At 30.5% G+C, this 21,791-nt stretch overlaps 2 protein-coding genes and 1 long non-coding RNA gene across 3 annotated transcripts; 2 read left to right on the top strand and 1 right to left on the bottom strand.

Moving 5' to 3' along the window:
- The first annotated feature begins 357 nt into the window (after window positions 1-357).
- Window positions 358-1,901, top strand: LOC129289454 (ethylene-responsive transcription factor WIN1). The gene is made up of 2 exons (XM_054926225.1): window positions 358-544; window positions 1,085-1,901. The coding sequence occupies exons 1-2, from the start codon at window positions 465-467 to the stop codon at window positions 1,575-1,577; spliced, it is 573 nt and encodes a 190-aa protein (XP_054782200.1). The 5' UTR covers window positions 358-464; the 3' UTR covers window positions 1,578-1,901.
- A 7,699-nt stretch (window positions 1,902-9,600) lies between these two features.
- LOC129289292 (uncharacterized) lies at window positions 9,601-11,080 on the bottom strand. Its single transcript, XM_054926069.1, has 6 exons — window positions 10,981-11,080; window positions 10,596-10,719; window positions 10,344-10,518; window positions 9,955-10,047; window positions 9,775-9,873; window positions 9,601-9,684 (listed from the first exon to the last, which is right to left on the bottom strand). The coding sequence occupies exons 1-6, from the start codon at window positions 11,078-11,080 to the stop codon at window positions 9,601-9,603; spliced, it is 675 nt and encodes a 224-aa protein (XP_054782044.1).
- A 5,696-nt stretch (window positions 11,081-16,776) lies between these two features.
- On the top strand, window positions 16,777-17,907 carry LOC129287647 (uncharacterized). The gene is made up of 2 exons (XR_008587768.1): window positions 16,777-17,127; window positions 17,215-17,907. It is a non-coding gene; the product is annotated as an uncharacterized LOC129287647 (long non-coding RNA).
- Window positions 17,908-21,791: the final 3,884 nt, after the last annotated feature.

Consider the following 21,791-nt stretch of genomic DNA (forward strand, 5'->3'; position numbering starts at 1 on the left):
AGTAACAACAAGTACTTACATATCACCTTATTATAAAACTAAACATGTTTTCTCATTATTACAAGTTAACAAGAGTATGATAAAATGAAAAACAAAAAATTACCGTTTTAGCATAGAAGTTAATTAAACTAAAGTAAAAGCTTGTGCAAGCTGAGAAGGTGTAGAGAAGGTCTTAACAGAAAAGCCATTATAGTTAAAGACACCCAAGAGATCACAACATTATTGTTACAACGATTAGAGTAAAAGCAGGACCACTTTGTTAACACTTTAGGACTATTCCACCAAAAATCACAAGCAGCCTCGACTCCAAGTAGCCCCAAAGCTTCTTTATAATAACAACCCACTTCATTGTAACTTTCCATGACTTTCTCATTTCATCTCTCTCTGTCTGTCTCTCTCTCTCACATTTTCTCACCATCTCCTTCCTTCTTCCTTCACTCAGGGGAAGTCAGTTTCTGACAGAGATGGTGCAGTCAAAGAAGTTCAGAGGTGTCAGACAGCGTCATTGGGGCTCTTGGGTCTCTGAGATCCGCCATCCTTTATTGTATATTCTCTCTTCTCACCAAACTTCATATATATATATTATATCCTCCTTCCACAATATATATTGTCCTCTGTTCTTCTCTACTTTTTCTTACCTATACTCTGTTTTCCTTCTTGATAGGGTAAAATGTACTGTACTGCTCTGTTTTTCATCTGGCTCTTTACATTCCTACGAATTCCCCTGTTCGTCATTCCTTAACATATATAAACTAGTTTTTACTTTTTTGTTTTTGAGAATATATTACATTGACATGATATTGTATGTTGAGAATTTAAATCTTTCGTACTTTCATTGCCTTTTTTTCCCAGAAGTCAAAAGGGTTAAAGCAGTACTCATGTTTTTTTTTTTTTCACTTGCCTGTACATTTCTGGCCCCTGCAAAATCCCCTGTTCATCATTCACTCATTCATTTTCAGCCATGTTTGGACATTCATTCATAATTTTTATGTTATTGGGTATTACAAAAATTCTAATTCATATGTCATATTTCGTTTAAATCTATGAATCTAGTACTTTAATCTGATGTGGTGTGTGAATATAGGAAAAGAAGGGTGTGGCTAGGGACGTTCGATACTGCAGAAGAAGCAGCACGAGCTTATGATGAAGCAGCCATTTTGATGAGCGGAAGAAACGCCAAAACAAACTTCCCAGTGGCCCCCAATAATCAAAATTACCATTCTTCTTCGTCGTCGTCGTCTTCTTCCTCATCATTTTCTGAAGCTCTCAGTGCAAAGCTTCGGAAGTGCTGTAAATCGCCTTCGCCATCTCTGACTTGCTTGAGGTTGGACACAGAGAACTGTCACATCGGAGTGTGGCAGAAGCGAGCAGGGCCTCGATCTGACTCCAACTGGGTCATGATGGTAGAGCTGGAAAGGAAGAAACTTGGAGGTTCAGAGGAGGCGACGTCGGAGGAGGAGTCGCCGGCGCTGGAGATAACGGAGGAGAAGGTGAAACCAGAAGAAGAGAACAGCGAGCTGGACGAGGAGCAGAAGATGGCGTTGCAGATGATAGAAGAACTCCTTAATGGGAACTGAAATGAAGGCTCTGTTTTTCTTTGATCCATCATCGTCATCGTCGGCATGTGGGGCTCCACAAGTCAACTTCACATAATTAATCTTTTTCATTTTTATGGGACTCGCAACCTCGTGCTTTCATTTTCATATAATCAAAGTGCTTCTCTTCTGTTTTATAATAATTTTTATTTTTTGAAAAATTAATCTGATGGCAAATATTTAAGGTTGTCATGTGACTTTGTAAGTGCTGTGTCTTTTGTTCGTTTCCCTTAGTTTGGAGAATGTAAAATTTTCTTGTATCAAGATTTATTAGTGTGTAATGGATATATCTCACATGTTTGAGTACCTAGATGACTTGATTTATATCTAAAATTTTTCATCAATAAATTGAGAATACCTACATACATACACATACATATATACATGTGTGTGTTAATTTTTTGTTAATTTTTATTTATAGAAATGAACTGAAAAGAACAAAAAAGGAAAGAAGATGAATTTTGATAAACAAACATAAGCTCGATCTAATCTTAAATATCATATGATGAGAACTTCATCTACTTGTACCTCTATAAATATTCGAAGTCTCGAGGCCTCTCCCAACCTTAATATGCCTTTTAAGGCCTAGTTAACCTAAACAATCAATAAAAAGAATAAGAGACTGAGAAAAAAAATTGAAAAACCTATGCATAAATATTGAATATTACGTTCCATATATAGAAGGTAAATGATAGAAGATTACCATACCATTAACTATCAAGATATATAGAAGTAGAGAAAACCTTTTAAAAAATAACATTAGATCTCAAAAGATCAATTTAATAACTATAAGGTTTTAAGAAATTTTGCTGAAAGATGAGTTATAAGTATAATTTTTTTTAATTATTTACAAGTGTTCTCTTATTTGAGACTATTTTATTCAAAACATGATCATCCATTATACAAGGGCACCTTATAAATGTAAGATTCTCAATTCTCAATGAGGCATGTTTAATTAAAACATGTTTTTGGCAGCTGGCAAGTAATCTTTCAACAATATTTTTTTTTGAGATCCAAGTATTATTCTTTCTTCGTTCAAAGGATCTACCTCAAGTGTATGGTGAAATATATTTTATGTAGTGCGAAATTTGAATCACATTATTTATAATTTATATATGAGGTGAATTTATATAAACTGTATATTAGATGGATTGATATTGATATAATGATGTTAATATTGATATTATACATTCATATTATTATATTGTCAAAAGGTGGGGAAAAACACTTAGGAGTGAAAATAACTATAAATGTGAAATTATATTATATTCCGATCTCTCATTTTTAAATTATAAGAAACTTTTTAAATAAAATCTCACATATTAATAAATGTTATTAAATACAACTAATAATCTTATCTTCTAAAATAAAAATATAAAATTTTAAAAATATCCATCATTTAATATATTAAAAAAAGAAGGGATGAAAATTAATCATAAAGATAAATAGTAATATTGAAATAAATCTATTCAATAAAATTTTAATCTTCTCAAAATATCTTATATTTTAAAATATTAAATCTCTCTTAAAAATATTTTATAATTTGAGACGAAGTAAGTACAAGGTTTCATGTTTGGATATCCAATCTCATGGAATTATAAAAAACATTTGTGATGCATGAGGGCCTCAATAATTAAGTGGTCCGTCGACCTAAGTAAATCCATGAATACAAGTCCATTAACGTATAAATAAATAATTTAAATTAATTGCATTTTAAAAATTTGATTTTTTGGAAAAAAATGTTGTGGGGCCAAGTATTACCTTTTCATTACGTTACAGACACAAGTTTAAAGGAACAATGCATACCAAAAAAGAACTAGTGTGTTGGGCATGTGATAACCTATCATAATGATAAACTTTGATTTACTTTTGAGACTCCCCGATATGCATTAGACTCATGACTCGTGAAGCATATGATATTCTGGGTCTACCTCACATCGAGGCAAGTAGACCTTATGAGAACTAAGACTAATATAAATCAAGTTAGGATAAGATATTTTTAAGTGAAAATTTTACCACTAATGCTACCATATTTTTAGGGCTAGCTTGAGCTATAGACTTTTGATTTAATTTGCACAATTTTCTTAATTACCAGTTGAATCACACATGGGTAGTACATTTTTTTTATTGCATTCTCCAGTAGCACATTAATATATGCCTAATTTATTGTACATTCATTCAACAATATGAGGGGAAAAAATGAAAAGCCTTGCCAAAGTAGAAAATTAAACAACACAATCATTAATTAGCAAACAGCAATGACTTGTGTATTTTATAATTAACTTATAATAATGTAGCAGGCATCAATTATACGTATATGTCTGTGTGTGTGTTACTACCGAAAAAGGAAGAAAGAAAATAACTGAAAGAGTGAAAAAGAAAAAGAAAGATTTGAGATATCAACAAGCGGAAGAAATCTCTCAATTCCTAAATGTAAGAGTTAATTGAGAAATTTATTTTAATCTTAAAACTAAGATCTCAATTCAATTAGTCTCCCAAATTCATAATTTTCCCCCTAAACTATTACTATACTATTGATTATATATGTTAGTAAGGGGATTTATATCAAAAAGAGTATATATATAGTTTCAATAAAAATAATTAAATATGTTACTTTAGAGAAACCAATTTGTACTTTTTACAAATAACTAAATCAATTTTATTAATCTTTGTATTTAAATTATAAGACTTTAAACTTATTTATTATGCAATTTATTCCCTTACTTGTTGAATTTGTAGAGAATAATGTTAGTTACTTTCAAATTTTACCTTGCATGTGAACAAATTAGTCAGCTTCATCATGAAGTAACAGACATTATCCTCTACTTAATGTCAGAGAGGATGTTATGAATTTAAAAATTAAGAAAACAAATTACATAATAAATGAGTTTAGAATTGCTGGTAATACTCAATGTATGATTTAGGAGGTATGTTGCTCCTGTACCCTAAATTAATTATCTAAATCCTCCATTTAGTAAAAGCTAATGGAGTAATATACATAGAAACACACATGAATGTATCGAACGAATACTCGAAGCTCTGGAAAAATCAAAGAAAACCTGGTGGTTGCATAAAAAAAAAAAAAGAGTAGTAAAATATAATGACCTCCTTTTAAGTTTGTCAGAGATCTCTCCTCTTTTCTTAAAAATCTACATTTTATTCCATTTCTTAACACCGGTAGAAATATTAAGTTTAAGATTCTAAAAGCTTTATTACATTAATTAAAATCTGTAAAAAAATATTAAATTATTAATATGCCCGCATAATCTAATATATATATATATATATTCTTTCTCTTCAATTTTAAAGAATATTACTATATTTTACTTTCATAAATATTATACAAAATATGAAAATTAATAAACATAAATTATATTAAAATTAATAAAATAAATAAACATTATATTAATTAATTTATCTCTCTTTATATTAAATTCCTAACTCTTTTTTGAAATGTTTTCTATTTTATTAAATTTTTATTCATATATGTCTTAAATATTATTTTTTTCAATTTAGATATTTAGAAGTTTAAAGTTACTATGTAAATAAGTTTATTTATTTTTGATATTATTATTTTTAACTTATATATTATAATTATTATTTGAAAATTTAAATGACTCTTGAAAGATTTTAGTGTAAAATTTATGATTTAATAGTTAATTATTAGTCGAATGGATGAAAATAAAAATTTTAAAATTAATGGGAAGTATGTATTATATAAATTTTGATTTTAAAAAAAGTGTATTTAAATTTTACAAATAAAAATAGTATTTCTATAATTAAAATAAAATAGAAAAGAGGTTGATATATTTTACTCAAAAGAAAAACAATAATATCCGTTAAAAAGCACGAAGAATCGAGTAACAAAAAGCAGACCAACATTAGGATTTGATTGATTGACATGACTTTATTCATATGGAATTTGGGTATGCAAATATCACTAATGTGGATGGTAATGAGGATTGAAAGCAACGTTGAAAAATTCTTGCTTTGCCAAATAAAACTGCAGATCAAGGTGTTCAGAGGGCCAATCTTTGGGAAAATTTTCAGCTTATTCGATTTAAAATAAAATCAATTTGATTCGTCGGTTTTGATCATATTAAAACATTTTTAAAAAAATAATATAATTTATCGGTGGAACTGAAAGTATTCTCTATCCATTATAAGGGTATTATATAGTAATCTTACACGTAAATGTTAATCAATTAATGTAGGTTTATAATAAAATTTCATCATTATTCACAAAAAAAATGAAACTAGTAAATCAGTATTTGAAATAATTAAACACAAACCATTCAATAAATTATTTGAATATTTGATAATTATATCTATATGCCTGGTGGGTGTTGTTGGGACAATTATTGGTGGAGGTATTACATAACAACATAATTTGAAGCAGTCACATAAATGAACTTATGGGACCTTAAAGTTTACTAGAGGAAAGAAAAGAAAAAGCAAGCCATCTGTTTGCTATAACTGTCATTAAATGAGGAATTAATGACAAGGTTTTTAGGAGCAAAAGGAAACGCCATGTGATAGTGAGAGAAAGAGAGAGACACAGACATGTAAACAAGAAGAACATGAAAGATTAAATGGAGGCTTCCAAAGTGGGGACAATAGAGTCCTGTTTGATTTGTCTCATTCTGTGAGCTGTTTTCCATATGATAAGGTACAAGAGGGGGACAATATTGTTGGGCCTTTCTTTAATTAATAATTTATTATTACAAGCTTTCGTGGATCTATATGACATTAGGGTTTATATTTATGTTGCGTACCATCTTTGTATATAACTCTCATGACTCATCTTCCTAGAGTTTAAGCCTTATATATCCTTGTTGAGATTATATTAACAATTAAGGTCTATTATTGTTAAGCCACATTCAATTAGCTAGCATCTAGCTTCATGGAGTAGATGTATAATTTTTAGCTATATAAGTTCATTGTTAGATCCAAATTAAATGATATAGCTCTCTTTTGTTTTAGATCTCAAGTGGTATCATACAATGTATTTGTGGTAGCTACTCTTGCTTTCCCTTTTGCAAATATGAGGATCATAAATTTTAAAATAAAATAAAATATGCTAATTAAGTTTTTAATGTGTGTGCACATATGACAAATTATAGAGTAGAATGGGTTCTTACTTATATTGTATGATATCATTTTACACATTTTTTATTTATTATGTAATTTCTAAATGAATTTTTAAATTACTTTATTTTTTACACAAAGTGCATGAAGGAATAAATTCTAAAATAAAATATACTGTTTAAGTTTTTATTATAATATGAAAAGGCCGGAAGCCGGATAACAAATTATAACGTAAAACAAGTTGTTATCTTTTTTTTTTTTAATTCTCCATTCCACACCACATTTTGCCTGAATTTGGATGGTGAGTGTTCTAATTATATCATTTAAAGAGTGTCTTAATTATAGTTGTTGTATTTTATTAATACTTAAAAATTATCAAGATATGTTTTTTTAAAAAATTATCAAGATATGTTTTCTTCAAAAAATTTAAAATAATTATCACAATTAAAACACTCCTTACTTGTACTGTCCACTCAAAAGATGTGAGGTTTGATACTTTTTGAGTATTATATATAAAAAAAATCTCTAACAATTGTTCAATTAAATTAAAGTATTGTTATTGAGTGAATATATTTAAGCTATTTATTGGATCTAAATCCATCCCGCCAAGACTAATACAAACTCCCACTATATGAGATTGTTATTATATATTTTCAATTGCAACCTTACGAGTGCCTCAATAATGCCTTTAAATATATATTTTTAATGTAACTGCATATATCTTTGGACTAAGCATCCCTTGATAATTCATGGAAGATACAAATTCTAAAACAACTACTATATTTTAAATTTTAAATTTGCACGGGTATAACAATTTATAAACGAAAATGAATCATTGCCTAATTTAAAATTAAACTCATTAAAATCTCATATATATCCTTTCCCTTTAAATCCAATAAAGGGAATATTCCTGCGCTGTGAAATCTAGTTTTTTATATTTATAATAAAAACACTTCATTCATATCATGAGTAACTTCTAAGCAAGGCGTACGTACTCTTATACGGATGATCGAAATGATTGAATCTTGATGGCACATAACAGTGCTGATGAACTTATACGTGACTGATTAATGAAGCTGATGAGTGATAAAGGTGAAGAGGTAACACAAAAGTTGAAGATGACTCTGATAACCCAAATTCAATAGACGACCCCAACGTATATCAGTGAGCTGACATGACTAAGGATACACCAGAAAACAAATAAAAACTTCCAACACAATGGTGTTCAGATTGTTAGTTGTCACACTTAAGTTTAACACAGACATTAATCTCAAATTTATGAAAATCTATACTCTTTTCTAATTTGCTCAATTGGTTGTAACATGATGGAGAATTGAGTCATTATCATTGAACATATCAGAAAGCTCACTTGAAGTTAAAAATATATACTGACTACTAGAAAAAAGCAAATTAGTTAGCGAACAAAATTTAGCGAAGGATCGTTTATTTCTCTCTAAAATGCTAAATTAAAGAGAAAATTAGTAAAGGATATTAATTTTGTAGTTTGACTTAAAATCAGCAAGAAAAAATAGTGAAAGACTGTCAATCCCTTTCTAAAATAAGATAATTAGCAAGAAAAATAGTGAGATACTTTTATACCTTTTTAAAATGAGAGAAAATTAGCAAGGAATTAGCAAGGAATTTTATCTTCCTCTCTAAATAAGATAATTAATGAGAAAATCAATAATATATTTTTATATCTCTCTAAAAATAAATAATTAGCGAGAAAAATAGTAATGCATTTTTATGACTCTCTAAAAAAATAATTATTGAAATACTAAAAATCTTAGTGAGGGATTCTATCTCTAACTAATCACTACCAAAAAGTTGACGTTTGATGATAAATTTTAATTATATATGTAATTATTTTTTATTTTAAAAATAAAAAAAAAATTAATTAAAATATGTATAATAAAATTATTTAATATTTAATATTTGTTTCATTTTAAGTTCATTTTCTTAAAAAATAATATTTTGTTGGAATAAAAGAAAAAACAATATTTAATTGAAAATATAATATAAAGATTCATATAAATAATTTTATCATATTAATAATTGAAAATAAAATATAACATATTAGGGTATTTTTAATAATATATAATTTCATATGTGTAGTTGAATAATATATATTTAATTTCTTATATAATGATTGTATGTATATTTCAATTCAATTGATAAATAATGAGAACATAAGGTTTGAAAGGTAAGAGATCAAAATTCAAGTCATGATCTTGACATCAAACATATCTAATATATGACATGGCAAATGGTGGAATCGGGAAGCCATTTGTGGGTGGCCAAATTGATTAAAAAAAGAGAGGAAAATTGGTAAAAATAATCTGATTGGAAGGAAAATTCACTACGACAGAAAAGGAAATATTGCACGATTATTTTTGCCTATATTGGACGATCATGAACTGTCCAATATGAGACCGTCATATATTGATAAAATAAATATTGGACGGTTCAAAGACCCGTCCAATATAGTGTTAGAATGAGGTGTATAAGGAAAAAATATATTGGATGATTATTTTAAGAACCGTTCAATATATGGACATATTGAATGATTATAGTAAATAACCGTCCAATACTTTTGTTATATTGGATGATTATAGTAAATAACCGTCTAATATATTACAATTTTTTTAATATGCTAGCTGCATTTCTTGTAGCCCCTACAATAATATAATGCAAATACAGACCAGTCCAATCCAATTTAGTTCAATCCATAATTATACTAAACTAAATTGAATTATAGTAAACTAATAATTTTATTAAAATAAAAAAATTTGTTACCTATACAATTGTTCAACATAGTGCTAAGTAAAATAAAGTTGTTTGTTGGACTAAACCAAAATTATTTTAAATTATAAAAACTAAAATGAAAAAGTGTAATTTACTTATTTCTGGCCCACAGCTAAAAAATGTACTCACACCATTCCTCAATAACTTCGTTGATGTGATAATCCCCTAATTCGTCATAATAAGAATCAAGATAATACTGCAATAATGTAATATGACAACAAAGGTAATTATTTCAGCAAATTAAAATTCATAATCACATATAATTTAATGTAAATAACATACATACCGCAGGGGGGATTAGAGTCAGCCCATGAGTGATGATGTCTTTAAGAAATCTCATGACGCAATATCCACAGTCCTCACTATATGCTATTTGTCGTGGGCACTGCATAGAAAAATCAATAAACATGTTATTGAATTACTTAGAAAACTAAAATTAATTGTTAAAATTAGTAGTGAGTAGTACCTTTATTATCTTCCAATTAGGGTAGCCTAGATCATATGACTTGTACCTTAATGGTACAGGCAAATTCTTTTTAGTGCGATAAAGCATCACAGCCTTGATAAGAAAGAAAATAAGTTAAAACTAGAAATTTAAAATGAAAAATATAGAAATGTTAATCAAAATATAAACTTACAAATTAAATAATTCCATTATATTTGGCCTATTATCTAACTGCCCACTAGTAGAGTCTAAGTAGTAAAATTTTATAGTTTTAATAGCAACCGGCATAATGCCGATTAGCATCCAGTGGCTCCTAAAACAATCTGAAAACATATATTATGAAACTTAAAATGACAAGATAAATTAAATAAATTAGGATACCACTGAACTCACCCTTGTACATAAAGTACCAGAAATAACATCCCTGCAGTAGGGTTTTTTGCCTCAAAGTACTTTGCTAATGTTTGAGCTTGGCTATACCGCACCTTGGTAGTGATGTTGTGATGAGGAGAGACATCATGAGGACAAACAAAGATAAATTTTAACGCAGGATCACCAGGGGCGATAAAATTTTCATATAAGTATCTAAATGAAAAAATAAACAAATTATTATATTATATTAAGTTTAAAATATAATAAAAAGTCATATAAACAATATGTACCTCATATAAAAATGAACCACGTTTTGGCTAATCGAAATTCGCTTGAGGACTTCATTGACTATTTCAACCCTAACCACATCGTGTTGTTCTCTGCCGTACATGCTTTGGTCAAAGCTGATAAGCACTGTAGAATTAGCAAACAACTTTGCATATGCCTCAAGTACGCTCTGGTAGGCTTTTGACAATTGGTTTGGCACGACTGTCTCAACCTTGGATTATTGGCCCGATTGTCTAGTAATGTCTTTCCCCTTAAACTGCGCACCAATTATATAGTTAGAGACCAATTATGTGACATATACATAAAAAGGTAACTAGCATACCTGTCAATTTTGTGCTTTATCTTCTACATAGAAGAAAACCCTGGGCCATGCAATAAAGTTGCTACTTGCTTTTCCAACAGTAAATGCATCTAAGGTTGGAATGGGCAACGGGTAGTTGGCATCAATGGGTTCAAAAATCAACCCTCGCAAATAGTCTGCAGGCATCAGTACATTATGTATGGTATTTTCTTAGGCATTTTACCCTCATTCTAATCACATTATCATCATCATCAAAAACAACACTATCACATGTTATTTAAAACTACAAATTACATATAAGTAACAATTTTGAGTAAGCTAAAAGTACTCATATACAATTCCAATCACTATGAAATTTCATATACTACTCAATCATCAATCAAAGAACCAAATGATAAAATTTTTTCACTCAAACTAGTTAAATATTGTTCAAATAAAAAATACATAAAAAATAGACAATAAATTCAGATAAAAATAAAAACTAAATATAACTCTCTTCTAATCATATATTATTAGTCTAACATGCATTTTCAAGTAACCCATAACTTAAATTTTATGTGGGTTCTTGCTAAGCTCATTTTTTTCTATGAAGCATTTTATCGAACAGCTTGCGTGCAACACCAATAATACCCAAAATCAATATAATCTAATCTAATAAAATAAAAGCCTAATCAAAAATCAGTAATCCATGCAACAATGAAATACAAAAATCAAGTTCAATTATTTCAGAGAGCAAGAGAATCAGAAGAAATGAAAGGAGAAAATGAGACCACTTACGTGTGAGAGAGCAAAGCACGAGGAGAGACAAGATCTTCGGTGGTGGGAGATAAGTCTTTAGTGGTAGAGCAGGAGAAGAGAGTGGTGGGAGAGCAAGAGAGAGCTTGGAAGAGATTAATGGCTGAAATGAAAGGAGAGGGGACACGAAGAGGAGAGAGCCAAGACGGAAACCAAAAGAATTAGATCTAGAAAACTACAGAAGGGGAGGCCGAAGCTGATGAAATAAAGCACATATTGGATGGTTAAAATATTAACTGTCCAATATTCAACACCTTTATTAGACGGTTGTTCATAATAACCGTCCAATAAAGTCTAAAAAAAAGAGGGAATTGAAAAAATTCAAACATATATTAAACGGTTCTAAAAATAACCGTCCAATATATTTATTGAACTGTCCAATATTTTAATTTATTAGATGGTTATAATTATAACTGTTCAATAAGGCCCGTCATATATATCCATTTTTGTAGTAGTGATTGGTTCTAAGGACTAAATTTTGTTGAAGGACTAACCTTTATTTTTTATTGTTTTTACTTTATATAGTGCTCACCAAAATGCCCCTATCTTAACAATTAAATTTGAACACAAAGACCACCCTCTCTGCTTAGCTTATTTGCATAATTTGAATAAGAGAAGACCAAAATGTTGGTGAGGGACGTTTTTTCGGCAGACTATCAACAGCGGTGTGAGCTATGAGTGACGAGCATAGAGAAAGACAACCCCATCTCTCTGCACAATGCCTTAATCGGATGACTTGTGATTGATAAGTCTCCAGCAATGATTTTCAAGCTACTTCAGAGTGCCGATGGGCTAAGGGACAACAACTAGGTATACATTATGTCTTAAAGCTTCCATTTTGTCCGAGCGAGTATGGTTTTGGTTTCCTTTTGTTTTGAGCTGCTAGTTCTGTTCTTTATGCCATCCAAACTTGTTAAAAATTCATGTTCTCATTTAAACTTAACTTATCTCTAATTGTATATAAGATTGATAGTGAACTTCTAATTGCCCAAACCTAGTACTCTACAAAAATTTCATGCAAATTAATCCATAAACAAAGTTGGGTATGCAAAAATTACATGTTATTGTACTGAATTTCATGTAAAATGAATATAACCTTCTCGTGCCCCTGCCTACCTTTCATGTTAACCATTATATGACACCATGTAAAATATTGTGTGATCATGCTAACATGCCTATGAGATAGTTACTTGCCTATGATCATGCTAACACACACAGAACACACATAATTACATTGTGATTGAATTGTCTTCAATGTCAAGTAATACCTGATCCCATCTTATACAATTGTCTAGGACATATACTCTATACATTTGGCAATTGGCAATTATGGTTAAGGGAATGAATGCATGACGTTCAAACCTAGGTAGATTGCATGTTTATTTACATCAATTGAAAAATAAAGGCAAGGTGAAGGATATAAAAAATGTTGTAACAGATCCTTGTCTAATGGGTTAGTTAGGTATGCTTGTATTCTTCCATCTAACTCTAAACTTAAAACTCCCCTAATCTGATTAACTTTTTCTGTTGTAAGTTATGATCTATTGTTAGTACCAATGTATCACTTATTAGTGAAAGAAAGCTAATTTCCTAATCTCATATATATAACAGATAATATAATATCCACACTTTGTACTCCCTATCTAGAAATGGCAATGAAAATTTAAAATTGAATGATAAATATAAAAAATATATATATGAAATAATTGTAGATAAAAAGTATTGAATTGAAATTATTTACGTTTGGAAAGATCCAAGTTGGAGGAGGATTTTTTTGAGATATAGTTTTTGGTGGGCGGCACTTTCCCCTAATCATATAATATATCTTCAATGCTTTATCATAAAATTTAAATAAAACATAAAGTATTAAAACAAAATAAATGTATAATATTTATAAAAATAATCTTAACTTACTTATTGAATATATTTTTAGTTTCAATACTCGGTTGCTTGCCCATAGAACAAAATCAATAGATCACGTGCAAATACGGGCATGCAACACAAGGGGACCAATGGTAACTACAAAGAGACAAATGAAATCAGTATATAAAAGCATAAAAAGTATTATGGAATTGAATATATATATATATATATATAAATGAATATAAAAGAACTTGCCCTTTAAGAATTAAGGCCAGATAGTATTTTATTTTTGAAATAATATTACCCATATGTCTCATCCTATCACTGGTATCGTTGTGAGCCGATATTAAAGAAGCTAGATACAAAAATCCAAATTGATCTTTTTGTGGTCCACTGCTAAGATTACTAAAAAACCTATTAATAGAAGGATATAAAAATTATTGCATATAAATAAAAATAAATAAAAATAAAATAAAATATAGATAATAAAATTACAAGATAGATAACATAGCCCATAAGATATCCAACTCTTTCATTATTGTCCATTGCAAAAGGACATGGCTTGCATATACCCACAATTCCTTTAGGCATTACTAAATTGATAGGCTTTGTTATTGCCTTAAAAAATTCATGTAATTGTAGCAGAGAAGAGTAGTCCTCAGCATCATCAAAATCCTAATGAAACATCAAATGAATAAAAGTTATATAAGTTATCAAAAGAGCAAATCAAAGAATAATGAAGAGTTTTTCTGCCATCACAATTGTCATCTCTATGTCAACAAATTTTTTAGGCCATAAAATGAATTAAACAACTAGAAATATGGATGGAAATATGGACGGAACATGGAAGAAAATCAATATTATCTAAAATATTATATATGTATATATATAATTTATAACTCTATAATTCAATAAGATAAAATTTGATAAAATATATACATGCAAGGAAGACCTAACCATTATCACAAATTCTTAGGTGCAGTATTATCTAAATTTTCATTAAACTATCTAATTAAATTAGAGCAAATAAATCACTTAAGTGGAGAGTGAAAAAAAGGACATAATGTGGGAAAATAAATTGAAAATAAATTAGAGAAAAAAATAAATTGAGCATAATATAGAGGCAAGGTTGCGTGTGGAGATAGCTTCAAATAAAAAACAAAGAAAGAAAGAAATAGTACCTGAAGCTAGTGTGGTTCAGCAGAGGAGTGGAGAGGAGAGGGGCAGCGGGAAGGAATAAGAGACAGGTCTCGTCAGCATAGAGGTGCTTAGTTGTGAGTAGTTGGGGCTTTGTTGACACAGAGCAGCCGAGAGAGGACAATAGTTTTGAGAAAAAATAAGATAGTGAGCTGTGAGAGACGGAGACGAGAGATGAGAGACAATGACAGGAAGGAAGTTGAAAGAGACACAAAGACAAAATAAAGACAAGGAGCAAGGGAGGGAGTTGAGAGATGAGAGACAAAGACATGGAGAGCTAAGAGACACAAAGAATGGGTTTTGACAAATGAAGCAAACACGAGGCTCAAAAACACCATATTCCACGTCCCCCTCCTATATGGGAGACATGGACTCTAACGTATCCAAAAAGGAAGGGGACGTGGATTCTTTTAAAAATAAAAAAAATATATTTTTCAATCCACATCTTGCTTTTGCTTGGATGATGTGGATTGTATTTTTTCTAAGTCTCATTTTTAAAATGTGATGTGAATTAAGGCAGTAGAACTATCTTTTATAATAGTGTAAAAACTTTAACATTATAAGTAGGAAGAATTACTTTAAAATCCCATACAACATAATTAATCACTATAAAGTTTATTAATAACTGAGTTAAGAAAAATAACAATACATTAGTTGCCATTTTTCTTAGCTCAATAGTTGTCATTTTTCTTGACTCAGTTGTTAATAAACTTTATATTAATTAATTGTATTGTGTAAGATTTACATGTAATTTTCCTTTATAATTATTTGAATAGATATTTATAATTTATCTTTAAAAACATTTTATGGGTGTCTAATGGCCATTACGAATTCTTTTTTTTTAGAGCCATTCTTCCCTTATCTTTCATTTTAATTTTAAAATTTCCATGCATCCAACGATTAGGTTTAAAAATTAATTTACATTTTTTAATTTAAAAATTAAATATATAATTAAAGTGTTATAATTTTTTTTTATTTGATCAACAGAGAAAGAGGAATATATTAAAGACAGAAAGTAAAACAAGAAAGTTATGAAACAATGCAACAACAACGAAGAAACAATAGACAAAATGAAGCCATGAGCCCAAGTGGCAAAGGCTTGAATAACACAAGAAACAAAAGCCACAAACATCAGCCAATCCCTTCCTTGTCTCTGTTGGTCATAGGCTGCAGGAAGTCACTTTGCTTTATAACTAAATCAGATGACATTAGTCAAGAAGAAGGCGGGGAGGTTGAAGAATCCAACCATGAAGAGCCACACCTTTTAGAGAGTCAGCTGCAGTGTTTCCCTCCCTCTTATTGAAGGAAAATGAGAGTGGGTCTTTCAAACTGACATTATCCAGAAAATCTGTCAGCAGCCCATGACAATTCCAGTTGTTTTAGTGATGATAGCTGAGAACAGCTCCATATAGTCCCGTTTCTATCACAACTAGGCTATTGTTGAAATCTTCAGCTACATTAACAGCTTTGATACACGCCTTCAGTTCAGCCATAAAGCTAGAGTCAGCCTCGATAGATTCAGCCCACCCCTTCAAAAATTCATCATCGTGGTCTCTACACAGAACTCCAATATACCTGCCTGGCCAGATGAGGGGAAGAAAGCCCCATCACAATTAGTTTTTATCACGTCTCTATTAGGAGGCTTCCACTTAACCTGTAACACAGTAGTTGGTGGAAATGAATTTTGTTCCTTAGTGTTAACACCCCAAAACTTAGAAACAATTGCATCAGTACTGCGAATGACATAAAAGGGGTTCAATTCAGTTGCTTGAAATACAGAAGCAGATCTTGTCTTCCAAATATTCCAAGGCAAGCCACATAAGCCTTTCCATAATCATCAAAGGGGCTGTAGTGCATTAAAAAGTGTGAGCACCAAGGAAGAAATTTGAAACTGATCAATCACCAAAGTAAGTGGGCAGCTGAATCAAACTTTTTCAGTCCATTTACAATGAAAAAGCATGTGTTCAATGGTCTCAGTGCACTGCTTGCAGTTAGGATACAAAGGATTTGAAGAACATTTTCTTGAAAGGAGGGCATCCTTGATAGCCAAAGAGCGAGTAAGTGCTCTCCAAAGAAAGTGAAGGACCTTAGGATGAATTTTAATCCTCCAAATATCTTTCCACAACGAAGTTGGAAGGGCTAGGGACGAGCTAGGCCTATCAATGATTCAGGGGCATCGATATCATCACTCTGTTGTCTCTCTGCACTCTGCAGTTGCAGGTTATGGGAGATAAGATCAAACCTTTCATTTCAATTCTAACATTCGTCGTGGTCGCCGCTGCCATCGCCGCCTTCTCACAAGCACAGACACTAACACTATACTCTGAGCTTCAACAAGCTCCTCCTGAGTTATTTAATCTCAACGAAACCAGCAAAAGGTAACACCTTTATGACTCTGCAACAACAGATAACCATAAGGGCACTAATAATTTAGCTAATCAACCACTGTTTCATTTGCTTTCCAGAATCTCAGAGGTAACTGTTCTTACACAGCTTTTATTTATACAAGCTGCTCTTCACCCAGATACACAAGGGATCAAATCAGTCTAGCTTTCGGCGACAAATATGGCAATCAGGTTAATTAGTTCCTTCTTCTTCTTCTTAATTTGAATCTATCTCATGACTCCAAATAATTACTGCTAGTTGAGTTTGGTGATGATGATGATGATTAAGGTTTATGCTCCGAGATTGGACGACCCTTCTGAAAAATTCGCATGTTGTATTTATCATTGGTTCCGGATAACAGAACCAGGTACCGACCAGATATGCTATCTGTATCCGTACAGAAGTGGTGATGATGGTTGGAAGCCACGGAAAGTTGAAGTCTCTGGAACTTACTCTGAATCTGTCACTTTTTATTTCAATACTTTGATTCCTAATCAAGTTTGGTACGCATCAATTCATGTCCGAGTTCTTCATCAGCTTCCTCAGCAACTGCGTAGCGGATCACTAGCTCTCAGGTTTTAACGCATTATGTTATGATTATTAATTACATATTTGTGCTTTGTCGTCTCAGATATCTTTCAACATTATTCCTGTGAGTCTAGTAGGAGCAATTTTAATGGAACAAGCCTCTGTACTGATTAACTATTTGAAGGCTGGCTTGCAATGAAATTATGATCTATATATATACACGTCCTTTTATTTGTGATTGTTAATCTATCATGGCTAATTATAAAGTGACCATGCATCAGAAGGAGCAAGCGTGCCACGTTCTTATATATGTACGGGCTCAGCAGCTTCCTTGGACTGATGGAGATAACCTCTTAAGCACTAAATTCGTATTAATTAGAGAATGATGAGTTATTAATTATGTATGAACTTTGTCCAGCTATCGGAACTCCGACAGGAACAGAACACTTCAGCAATTAAAAATTAATTATCGTATTCTCTCGTGGATTTTGAATAAAATTCCAATCATTCAGCTGCAAGAGATCACTCCAATTTGCCAACCAATTAGAGAGAGGGATTCGGTTTAGCAGTTGCTGCTCTTTAGGGAGATCAGATCTGAACTGTCCAAATCAGAGAGACTGAGTGTGTCAAGAGTACCCTAAAAGACTAGTGGGATAATATTTAAACCTATGAACTTTGGAGACTTTCTAATGTAGAACTTGTAACAATGCACCTTTGTTAGACCTGATATCTTTAGCAATTCCACCCCATGACATTCACTTTTCTTTGTGATGATTAGAACTCTCCTTGAATAGCTTTCTTGATGACATAGGCTTTTCAATGGAATCACTGATATTGCAAGCATAAATCTAAAAGAAAGATTTATTTCAAAAAACTAACATGTTGAATAGGAAAGTCTTTTAAATTTGTAAACCCCACTCACGTGAAACTCACAAGCATAATGATGCTTCATCCTGCATTTTGTCAACGATCTGAGACATAACCCCGGCCTTCTCTTAGACCGATGCTTAACTTTTGCCTTTTATGCATTTTGGGCCTGAGTTTATTTTAGTAGGGTTTGTGAGGCCCAAAGTATGATGAGTCAAATTTATCTTGGCTTACGAATGGTTTCAAAAAATTGATTTTTCTGGTTTTTTTTTTTTTTTGCGCGATCTCTGTTCCACAACTAATTAAACCTCCTTTTTTTAAAAGAAAAATAATACATATTAAAATTGTTAATGGAGTTTGTCTGTTTGTTTTTTTTTTTGGCCAACAGTTGTTAAGGGGGTTAAAATCAAACATAATGTTATACTGAATCGCTCGCATACTTCCGACTCCAAGTCTTTATTTAAATAAAATATTGTTGATGTAAAAGATTTTCTTGAGTATAAATGTGTAATGTTCACATTGAGGAACTGAATATTTTAAGTAGCCCCAAGCTGTAAGAGTATATTGAGCTATACTTCCCCCGTTTTTTATCAAGAGAAATTACCAATGCTTCATAATTTTTGTTACAAGAAAAATTATAAAATTTAAGAAGTATTTATCCTATTTTTCTCATATTTTCTCTCATAAAATAAAAGTTTATTTTCACGAGGCAAACTTGTTTTATTAATTACAAGGATAATTTGATGTAAAATTTTTAATTTTAAATATAATTATTATGATTGATCAATTTTCTTAAACTAAGTTGGTTGAAATTTGCTTATATTTGAAAATGAAGGAATTGTTGCTTAATTACAAGTAAAGATTCTTTTTGATGCCTTCTAAAATTACGGTTGGCCATATAGGTGCAGTACTTCATGATAATGTTTTTTACTCTCCATTAAATATTCATGAGTTTTGTATACTACTAAAATATAATACAATTTTTGAAAATAGTTACTTATTTTATTAATTTCAATGAGATATATTTACACAAGGAAAAAATATCTATCAAGATGTATCAAAAAAATAAAATAGAAATATATCAAAATCTATTAAAAATTAAAATAGTAACAGAAAATAAAAAATTAAAACCAACCTAACTATATAAAGTAATATATATACAATAAAAAAAATCTAACATCATCATACGTTACCCCCACAAGTTAGAAAATGATCACACATGCCTAGGTTGGACAAGGGATCATTGGAAGGACCATCTCCAAGAAGTTTGGTATAGATGTCAGCAAGTTAATCCTTGAAGCGAATATGAAGCAAATAAATGAGGCCAACTTAGAGCTTATTAATAACAAGATAACAATCTAATTTCATATGCTTAGTACGCTCATGAAAAGTAATATTAGAGGTAATATGAAGATCAGATTGATTATCATAGAAAATTAGTGTAGGAGAAAGATGAGAGATATGAGGGTCTTGTAACAAAAATAATAAGTATTGTAACTCACAAGTCAAATAATCAAGAGCTCAATATTCAATCTTAAAAGATTAATGTGAAACAATTGATTGTTTCTTCGAGCGCTAGGAAACCAAAGCTTTGTTATGAAAAACACAAAAGCTAGTAATGGAGTGGCAAGAATAAACACAACCTATCCACTCAAAGTCAAAGAAAGCCTTTAGCTTGAGATCTAAATCAACAGGGGGAAAATAAGTCCTTGCTTGGAAAGGACTTAACAAAAGACATGATGAGTATTATGCATATTAGACATAAATAGAGATAACTATTGTGCAAGTAGTGGTCAAGTGCAAGAGATGACCAACAATTCCCCGATATGTGGGTGAAAAATCTAGAGGAGAACCATCATCCTATGAAAGCTTAATAGATCTATCAATAAGAGTAGAAGCTAGTTTACAATCAAGATAATCACAATAAGAAAGAATATCTAAAGCAAATTTCCATTAATAGATGGATACACTGGAGGATGTTTAAGCTATCTCCAAACCAAGAAAATAGTGAAGCTAGCCCACATTCTTGACTCTAAATGACTAATTAAGAAGATTTTTAATATTGACAATTTCATCATAATCATTACCAATTGAGATAATGTCATCAACATAAATCAATAAAATTCCAAATGAAGAATCAATCTTCTTGACAAATAAAAAATAATTACCTTTAGCTAGAGATAATCATAAGAAGTAAGAGCATATGTAAGTTTAGCAAACTAATGGCAACTAGCCTACTTTAAACCATAAATAGGCTTCTACAATTTGCATACAATGCCAGGTAATGGAGAATCAAAACAAGGAGGAAGAGTTATATAGACCTCCTTATCTAAATCACCATGAAGGAAGGCATTATTAACATTTTCCTACTTTAAGAGACAATAGTTGGTAGCTGCCAAGGCCAAAACTGAACAAAAGTATCAAAGTGGTCAATTCCTTTGGTTTTGTATATAACCTTTAGCAACCAAATGAGTTTCATGCCTATCAAGAGAATTATGAGCTTTAAATTTCTTTTTAAACACCTATTTACAACTAATAAGATCTTTTCTTGACAAGAGGTTAGTCAAGATTCATGTATTATTTTGTTTAAAAACATAAATTTCAGCCTGCATACCTTGACTCCATTCAAAATATTTTACTGTATAATTATATGTCTTAGGCTTAAAGGAAAAAGAAATAGAAGTGAAAGAAAAACAAAGAGAGAAAATTAAAAAAAATAGGGAACATCTTATAAGGAAGTTCAGAATGTGTTTGTTGTTGCAAAACACAGGTGGGAAGATGCTTAATGATATGAATAGCATGTAAAATAGCATAAGACCAATAAGCTAAAGGTAAATGACTTTGAAATAATAAATTTCAAGCAATATTAAGAATATATTGGTGTTGACATTCCACAATATTGTTTTGTTTAGTCATTTCAACATAAGTTGTTTTGTGAAGAATGCCTTTTAAATCAAAGAAAGAATGCAAGAGGAATTCAAGACCATTGTCTTAGTGAATAGTTTTGACAGTAAAAGAAAATTGATTTTTCAAAAATAGAATGAGGCACTTCAAATGTGTTTTAGTTTCATATTTTAATTTAATCAAAATGATCCAATTAAAGGAAGGGTAATCATCGACAACAATTAAAAATCTAATCACCCTCTTAATCTTGGAGAAAATATCATCTTGCCTTTTTGTTTTGAAGAGGAGAAAGATCAAAGCAAGCCTTTGTGCAAAAAGGGAGTAATGAATGCCTCTCCCTTAAGTCTCAAATCTCTTT

The sequence above is a fragment of the Prosopis cineraria genome, unplaced genomic scaffold (genome assembly GCF_029017545.1).
Source record: "Prosopis cineraria cultivar Desert tree isolate PC_DT_omini unplaced genomic scaffold, ASM2901754v1 PC12, whole genome shotgun sequence".
Taxonomy (NCBI): domain Eukaryota; kingdom Viridiplantae; phylum Streptophyta; class Magnoliopsida; order Fabales; family Fabaceae; genus Prosopis; species Prosopis cineraria.

Excerpts from the sequence above, each read along its gene's own strand:
- LOC129289454 (XM_054926225.1), top strand. The coding sequence starts at position 465 with ATGGTGCAGTCAAAGAAGTTCAGAGGTGTCAGACAGCGTCATTGGGGC. Across the intron at positions 545-1,084 it reads GAGATCCGCCATCCTTTATT|GAAAAGAAGGGTGTGGCTAG; the intron begins GTATATTCTCTC and ends GTGTGAATATAG.
- LOC129289292 (XM_054926069.1), bottom strand. The coding sequence starts at position 11,080 with ATGCCTGCAGACTATTTGCGAGGGTTGATTTTTGAACCCATTGATGCC. Across the intron at positions 10,519-10,595 it reads GTGGTTCATTTTTATATGAG|ATACTTATATGAAAATTTTA; the intron begins GTACATATTGTT and ends TTTTTCATTTAG. Across the intron at positions 9,685-9,774 it reads TGACTCTAATCCCCCCTGCG|TATTATCTTGATTCTTATTA; the intron begins GTATGTATGTTA and ends ACATTATTGCAG.